This window comes from Coregonus lavaretus (genome assembly GCF_964263955.1).
Source record: "Coregonus lavaretus genome assembly, chromosome: 31".
Classification (NCBI taxonomy): domain Eukaryota; kingdom Metazoa; phylum Chordata; class Actinopteri; order Salmoniformes; family Salmonidae; genus Coregonus; species Coregonus lavaretus.
In genome coordinates, this window is record NC_140018.1 from 27,391,058 (window position 1) to 27,399,071 (window position 8,014).

At 40.7% G+C, this 8,014-nt stretch overlaps 1 protein-coding gene across 1 annotated transcript; it reads left to right on the forward strand.

Annotated features, from left to right (window-relative positions):
• The first annotated feature begins 1,339 nt into the window (after window positions 1-1,339).
• On the forward strand, window positions 1,340-5,056 carry LOC311107142 (NADH dehydrogenase [ubiquinone] 1 alpha subcomplex assembly factor 4-like). Its single transcript, XM_084149641.1, has 3 exons — window positions 1,340-1,511; window positions 1,907-1,998; window positions 2,108-5,056. Exons 1-3 carry the CDS (start codon window positions 1,379-1,381, stop codon window positions 2,414-2,416), a joined length of 534 nt encoding a protein of 177 aa, XP_084005767.1. The 5' UTR covers window positions 1,340-1,378; the 3' UTR covers window positions 2,417-5,056.
• Window positions 5,057-8,014: the final 2,958 nt, after the last annotated feature.

Genomic DNA, 8,014 nt, shown 5'->3' on the forward strand with positions numbered 1-8,014 from the left:
GCCTACACACAATACCCTGTAATGTCAAGATGGAATTATGTTTTTTTAAATGTTTACAAATTCATTAAAAATGAAAAGCTGAGATTTATTGAGTCAATAACTATTCAACCCCTTTGTTATGGCAAGCCTAAGTAAATTCAGGAGTAAAAATGTGCTTAACAAGTCACATAGTAAGTGACATGGACTCACTCTGTGTACAATAATAGTGTTTAACATGATTTTTGAATGACTATCTCATCTCTGTACCCCACACATACAATTATCTATCTATAAGGTCCCTCATTCGAGCAGTGAATTTCAAACACAGATTCAACCACAAAGACCAGGGAGGTTTTCCAATGCCTCGCAAAGAAGGGCAAGTGGGAGAACTTGCACAATTGGTGGCTGACTAAATACTTTTTTCCCCACTGTAGATTTTTTTCTTCCACTTTGACATTACAGAGAATTTTGTATAGATCATTGACAAAAACATGACAATTAAATCAATTTTAATCCCACTTTGTAACACAACAAAATGTGGAAAAAGTCAAGAGGTGTGAATACTTTCTGAAGGCACTGTATAGGCAAAAGAATGTCTGTCTCTCCAAAACTGTAGGCTACAGTATTTTGATATTTGTCCTTGGCAGTAGATCATTGCCAGATGTGTTGTAAGTCACTCTGGTAGATCATCTGTAGGGTTCACTTATGTAAAGGTGATTTTGGCTGGTCAAGCTACTCAAGAGAGAAAAAACACCTTCCAGGCTCCTATATAATCCTCAACCAAGTCAGACTCACTCAAACTCAACCTATAGATAAACTAACAAATACAGATTTTATATTTATTGCATTTATGAATGTAAAACCTGCATTATAATGTTTTTCTATTTAAAAAAAGACTGAAAACCTGTAAGACTAGTGTTACTTTACTACGATAACCAGTTCATCTTTGGTCATACCGTTAGATTTGAAGTGTCACTCACACTCACTCATAGAACAAACTGTACACTACATTCCCACGGGGGCCAGTATGAAAAATGTATGCACTCACTAACTGTAAGTCGCTCTGGATAAGAGCGTCTGCTAAATTACTAAAATGTAAAATGTACACCGAATAGGCTTCAAACAGGTTTTATATCCTTTCTGCCTGCCTACACTGTACTGTACTCGTACTGAATAGGCTCCAAGGCTCTGCTGCCACCTGCTGGTAATTGTGTGCCCAGCGACATTATGGACGTGGAACCAGATGCTTGACGTCCTCTGTGCCTGACGGGGTCGCTGTATAATTTCCAGCTACAATGATAGAACCGTCTCGCTCTCCGTTGAAAATGTTGGAAACCACTTCCCGGAAACGTTCGAGCGTGGAATGTGCATTCAGTGTTCCTTGAGGTGACTGTCAAACATGGGGGCACGCGTTGCACGGTTGTTTCGGAATTTTAACTTAGAAAACCGAGTACATCGTGAGATTGGGAAGGCAAAACCTGAAGCGGCACCTCGACATCTGACCCACATTGATCCTGTTCAGAGTACAGAGGGTGAGTAACGTTACATAGGGCTTTTTGTTATTGCATTGTAGAACTTGTGTAAGTCTGAGGGTCAACTCAGCCGGTAGCTACGCCAGCCAGGATGTTAGTAAGTATACCAAAGCTTGCTTTCCTGGCTAGTGTTTCTTAACGTTACAGCTTAGTAGCTATTTGAAACCAAGGTTTAAGTGTACGTATTGTGGTTTTCCAATTCTGTAGCAAGCACAAGCTAAGATACTTAACTAGCTAGCAGCAAAGATGGCAAATGACCCATTCAACACTAGGGTTCACCCTCTGCTTATAACGTTATGCTCTGCTGCCAGTACATACCAGTCTGTATCACAGTCACACTTCTTTAATATGTTGTTCTTTGTCCCCTGAGGCCTAAACGATTTTGTTTCCTTCAGTTGCTGAGATCAATGATGCCATCCACAAGAGAAACGACCCCCTCCTGGGGTTGCTGAAGTCGGTTTATGTGGAATCAAAGGATCCTACAGAGGTGAGAGCCTAAAATAATGACTATTCAATTGAAATTTAGTGAGGGATTTGATAGCTAGACATATAGATATGTGCTTGATTAGCACCCTACTCTGTTTCAATACAAACAGGCTCCAAAGGAGGTGACTGAGGAGAATGTGGAGGAGCGCAGACCACTGAAGTTCAGCCTACCTGGGGACCCCTATGGGATTGTGGAGATCACCGATGTCCCCAAAGGCAAACTGTCTATTGTTGAGGCCCTAAAAGCTCTTAACAATCACAAGAATGCTCCCCAAACATGGACATTGGAGAATGTTGCCCAGGAGTACTCTCTTGACTTGAAAGACACTAAAGCACTTCTAGAGCATTTCATCCCCTTTGAGGTTAAGATCATACCCCCCAAGACAAAGGACGATGCAAAGCAGATCAAAGATACCTAGGACGAAGCTGCAGTATTCCTGGCCTTTAAAGACAACGGCTATCAGCCAAGTGAATTATTTATTTATGTAAATGTACTTGAAGGTTGTCTGCTCTGCTTCAAGGTTCAGTCTTGGAATGGAGAAAGTGTGGAATTATTAGTTTTTCGTCCAAATGAAACTGCAATATTTTGAGTGTTAAATACTGTAACGAAACGAGGGAGAAGCATGAGGTTCCGAGGCATGATTTAAACCCAGTACACTAGTGTTCAGAGCCAGACACGTTACCGCTACTCCAAGAAAGCTAGCTTCATTGTGGGAGTGGTAATCAGTGTTATAACTGGCAAGGTCGTAACAAAACTCCATATGATTGTGTAAATCTCAATACACCTTTAATAATGACTAAATCAACCAATTATATAATTGTATGAATGATGTGATATTGGCCTGCAAATCCATTCATACTACTTTGCTAATTACGTTTTCAACAAGGCCTTCATCCCTGTATCACAAAACTGACAGTAAATTGACTGTCACTTGCTAATTTGGCATCTTTCTACAAATCTCAATGTACTCTCCTCTACAATTGTTTATTTATATAAACCAATGTTATGTGTTTTTGTAATTCCTGTTAAGATTGGAAAACTAGTACTGTATCATGATTATATACACTACATGGCCAAAAGTATGTGGACACCTACTCGTCGAACATCTCATTCTAAAATCATGAGCATTAATATGGAGTTGGTCCCCCCTTTGCTGCTATAACAGCCTCCACTCTTCTGGGAAGGCTTTCTACTAGATGTTGGAACATTGCTGCGGGGTCTTGCTTCCATTCAGCCACAAGCATTAGTGAGGTTGGCACTGATGTTGGGCGATTAGGCCTGGCTCGCAGTCGGCGTTCCAATTAATCCCAAAGGTGTTTGATGGGTTAAGGTCAGGGCTTTGTGCAGGCCAGTCAAGTTCTTCCACTCCGATCTCAACAAACCATTTCTGTATGGACCTCGCTTTGTACACGGGGGCATTGTCATGCTGAAATAGGAAAGGGCCTTCCCCACACTGTTGCCACAAAGTTGGAAGCACAGAATCGTCTACAATGTAATTGTATGCTGTAGCGTTAAGATTTCCCTTCTGGAACTAAGGGGCCTAGCCCGAACCATGAAAAACAGCCCAGACAATTATTCCTCCTCCACCAAACTTTACATTTACATCATTTAGCAGACGCTCTTATCCAGACAGTTGGCACTATGCATTCGGGCAGGTAGCGTTCTCCTGGCATCCGCCAAACCCAGATCCGTCCGTCGGACTGCCAGATGGTGAAGCGTGATTCATCACTCCAGAGAACATGTTTCCACTGCTCCAGCATCCAATGGCGGTGAGCTTTACACCACTCCAGCTGAAGCTTGGCATTGCGCATGGTGATCGTAGGCTTGTGTGCGGCTGCTCGGCCATGGAAACCCATTTCATGAAGCTCCCAACGAACAGTTCTTGTGCTAACGTTGCTTCCAGAGGCAGTTTGGAACTCGGTAGTGAGTGTTGCAATCGAGGACAGACGATTTTTACGCACTTCAGCACTCTGTGGTCCCGTTCTGTGAGCTTGTGTGGCCTACCACTTTGCGGCTGAGCCGTTGTTGCTCCTAGATGTTTCCACTTCACAATAACAGCACTTACAGTCTACCGGGGTAGAAATTTGACGGTGCCACGTTGAACGTCACTGAGCTCTTCAGTAAGGCCATTCTACTGCCAATGTTTGTCTATGGAGATTGCATGGCTGTGTGCTTGATTTTATACACCTGTTGTTAGCAACGGGTGTGGCTGAACTAGCCGAATCCAATAATTTGAAGGCGTGTCCACATACTTTTGTATATATTGTGTACCTCGCCTCTAGTGTCATTTAATATCATCAAAGGGAAATGTAAATGATGAAATATTGATCAATAACATAATGACTGCTTTCAATTGAGGACTGCAGTATAGTAGTGGTCATCATTGGTCACTAGACCTATGCTATAATTTGAAAACTTCCATACACCTTTTGGATCAGATCACTCTGTGAGAATATCCTTCCTAAAATGTGTCATATACTGAGTGTACAAAACATTAGGAACATATATACTGACCAGGTGAAAGCAATGATCCCTTACTGATGTCACTTGTTAAATCCACTTCAATCAGTGTAGATGAATGGGAGGAGACAAGTTAAATAAGTATTTTTAAGCCTTGAGACATGGATTGTGTGTGTATGCCATTCAGAAGAGAACTGCAACTCTGCTGGGTTTTTCATGCTCAACAGTTTCTCGTGTGTATCAAGAATGGTCCACCACCCAAAGGACATCCAGCCAACTTGACACAACTGTGGGAAGCATTGGAGTCAAAATGGGACAGCATCCCTGTGGAACGGTTTCTAAACCTTGTAGAATCCATGTCCCTACGAATTGAGGCTGTTCTTAGGGCAAAAGGGGGTGCAACTCAATATTAGGAAGGTGTTCCTAATGTTGTGTACACTCAGTGTACTTTGCAGGGCCATTTATTTAATGAAAGCGTAGAATCATGATGTTGATGTGGATTATTGTGACGTTTCATTCAACAAATCAAACACATTATTTTAGCAAAATAGTGGACCTTGTTAAAAGCAAGAATCATTAATTAAAACGATAACAAAGCAGCCTCCTGTGTTTGGTAGAAAGCTGAGGGATGGTCCTGGAGAAATCTAACCACTTTCAAATTCATACATTTAAGTCATTTAGCAGACGCTCTTTATCCAGAGTGACTTACAACAGCAATTAGGGTTAAGTGCCTTGCTCAAGGGCACATTGACTGATTTTTCACCTAGTCAGCTCGGGGATTCAAACCAGCAACCTTTCAGTTACTAGCCCAACGCTCTTAACCGCTAGGCTACCTGCTGCCCATTAACTATTGCTTGCTCTAGTGGTTACCCTCAACAGCTCAGGGAACCTGACCACCTGGAACAGACTAATACTAACATCAACACTTGCTACAGTGGTCCCTAACAGTAAGCAGCATCAACGGTAATGGGCAGGCTCTGGAGCAAAAATCATTATGTTTCGTTGTTGTTTTACATGAATTCATATTGAAAATTGATACCTGGTTGGGGTTGGGGGAGTAGAGGGTAAAGTGTTTACTTTTCTTCTGCCCCGTTCCTCAGCTTTAATTGGTAGGGCTGCTGTGATAAAACAATGATGGATTGTGATTCTAAAGTTTTAGTTTATTTGTGTGTACCTTATTTGTTGTTTATCTTTTACATGACTTCATTTTGTAGCTGACATTAATATCTTTAAATAAACATTTTGTATTTTATCTACAATTTGTCATGATTGGCCATATGTCATTTTAAGAATTTCATAGACTGTGTAGTAAGGTTGTAACATTCATTGACAGTTATTGTTAGAAATATTAGTACCTTTAGAAAATTAACAGATTCTGTAATAGAGAGAAGGTAGAAGAAATATATATATACACTACCGGTCAAAAGTTTTAGAACACCTACTTGTTCAAGGGTTTTTCTTTATTTTTACTATTTTCTACATTGTAGAATAATAGTGAAGACCTAAATACTATGAAATAACACATATGGAATCATGTAGTAACCAAAAAAGTGTTAAAACAAAATATATTTTATATTTGAGATTCTTCAAAGTAGCCACCCTTTGCCTTGATGACAGCTTTGCACACTCTTGGCATTCTCTCAACCAGCTTCATGATGTAGTCACTTGGAATGCATTTAAATTAATAGGTGTGCCTTGTTAAAAGTTAATTTGTGTAATTTCTTTCTTTCTTAATACGTTTGAGCCAATCAGTTGTGTTGTGACAAGGTAGGGTTGGTATACAGAAGATAGCCCTATTTGGTAAAAGACCAAGTCCATATTATGTCAAGAACAGCTCAAATAAGCAAAGAGAAACGACAGTCCATCATTACTTTAAGACATGAAGGTCAGTCAATACGGAACATTTCAACAACTTTGAAAGTTTCTTCAAGTGCAGTCGCAAAAACCATCAAGCGCTATGATGAAACTGGCTCTCATGAGGACCGCCACAGGAATGGAAGACCCAGAGTTACCTCTGCTTTAGAGGATAAGTTCATTAGAGTTACAAGCCTCAGAAATTGCAGTCCAAATAAATGCTTCACAGAGTTCAAGTAATAATAATAATAATATGCCATTTAGCAGACGCTTTTATCCAAAGCAACTTACAGTCATGTGTGCATACATTTTTACGTATGGGTGGTCCCGGGGATCGAACCCACTACCCTGGCGTTACAAGCGCCATGCTCTACCAATTGAGCTACAGACACATCTCAACATCAACTTTTCAGAGGAGACTGTGTGAATCAGGCCTTCATGGTCGGATTTCTGCAAAGAAACCACTACTAAAGGACACCAATAATAAGAAGAGACTTGCTTGGGCCAAGAAACACGAGCAATGGACATTAGAAACGGTGGAAACGTGTCCTTTGGTCTGGAGTCCAAATGTGAGATTTTTGGTTCCAACCGCCGTGTCTTTGTGAGACGTGGTGTGGGTGAACGGATGATCTCTGCATGTGTATTTCCCACCGTAAAGCATGGAGGAGGATGTGTTATGGTGTGGGGGTGCTTTGCTGGTGATACTGTCTGTGATTTATTTCGAATTCAAGGCACACTTAACCAGCATGGCTAACACAGCATTCTGCAGTGATACGCCATCCCATCTGGTTTGGGCTTAGTGGGACTATCATTTGTTTTTCAACAGGACAATGACGCAACACACTTCCAGGCTGTGTAATGTCTAATTTACCAAGAAGGAGAGTGATGGTGCTGCATCAGATGACCTGTCCTCCTCAATCCCCCGACCTCAACCAAATTGAGATGGTTTGGGATGAGTCAGACCGCAGAGTGAAGGAAAAGCAGCCAACGAGTGCTCAGCATATGTGGGAACTCCTTCAAGACTGTTGGAAAAGCATTCCAGGTGAAGCTGGTTGATAGAATGCTAAGAGTTTGCAAAGCTGTCATCAAGGCAAAGGGTGGCTATTTGAAGAATCTCGAATATAAAATATATTTTGATTTGTTTAACACCTGTTTTGGTTACTACATGATTCCATATGTGTTATTTCATAGTTTTGATGTCTTCACTATTATTCTACAATGTAGATAATAGTAAAAATAAAGAAAAACCCTTGAATGAGTAGGTGTTCTAAAACTTTTGACCGGTAGTGTACATAAATAACAATAACCCAGCAAAAGAGTAAAAAGCAACACACTGCTGGGTCAAAATAACCACATTTTTGGGTAAATCAAACATCCCAACTTTGGTTATTCTCGCAACCCAACTGGCTGCATCAAAGTATCCCAGTGTGTGTTCTGTCCAATATTTACCCAGTGCTGAGTTACAAAATAACCGAAATTGGGTTGTTTTTAACCCAGTATGTTTTTGAGTGTACAGTGCATTCGAAAGTATTCAGACCCCTTTACCTTTTCCACATTTTGTTACATTACAGCCTTATTCTAAAATCAATCTACTCACAATACCCCATAATGACAGTACACAGAGCTATTAGTTCTGGGGGAAAAATCTATACAGTTACATATCGCAATATTTTTTGGGGAAGAGATATCAATATATCGATAT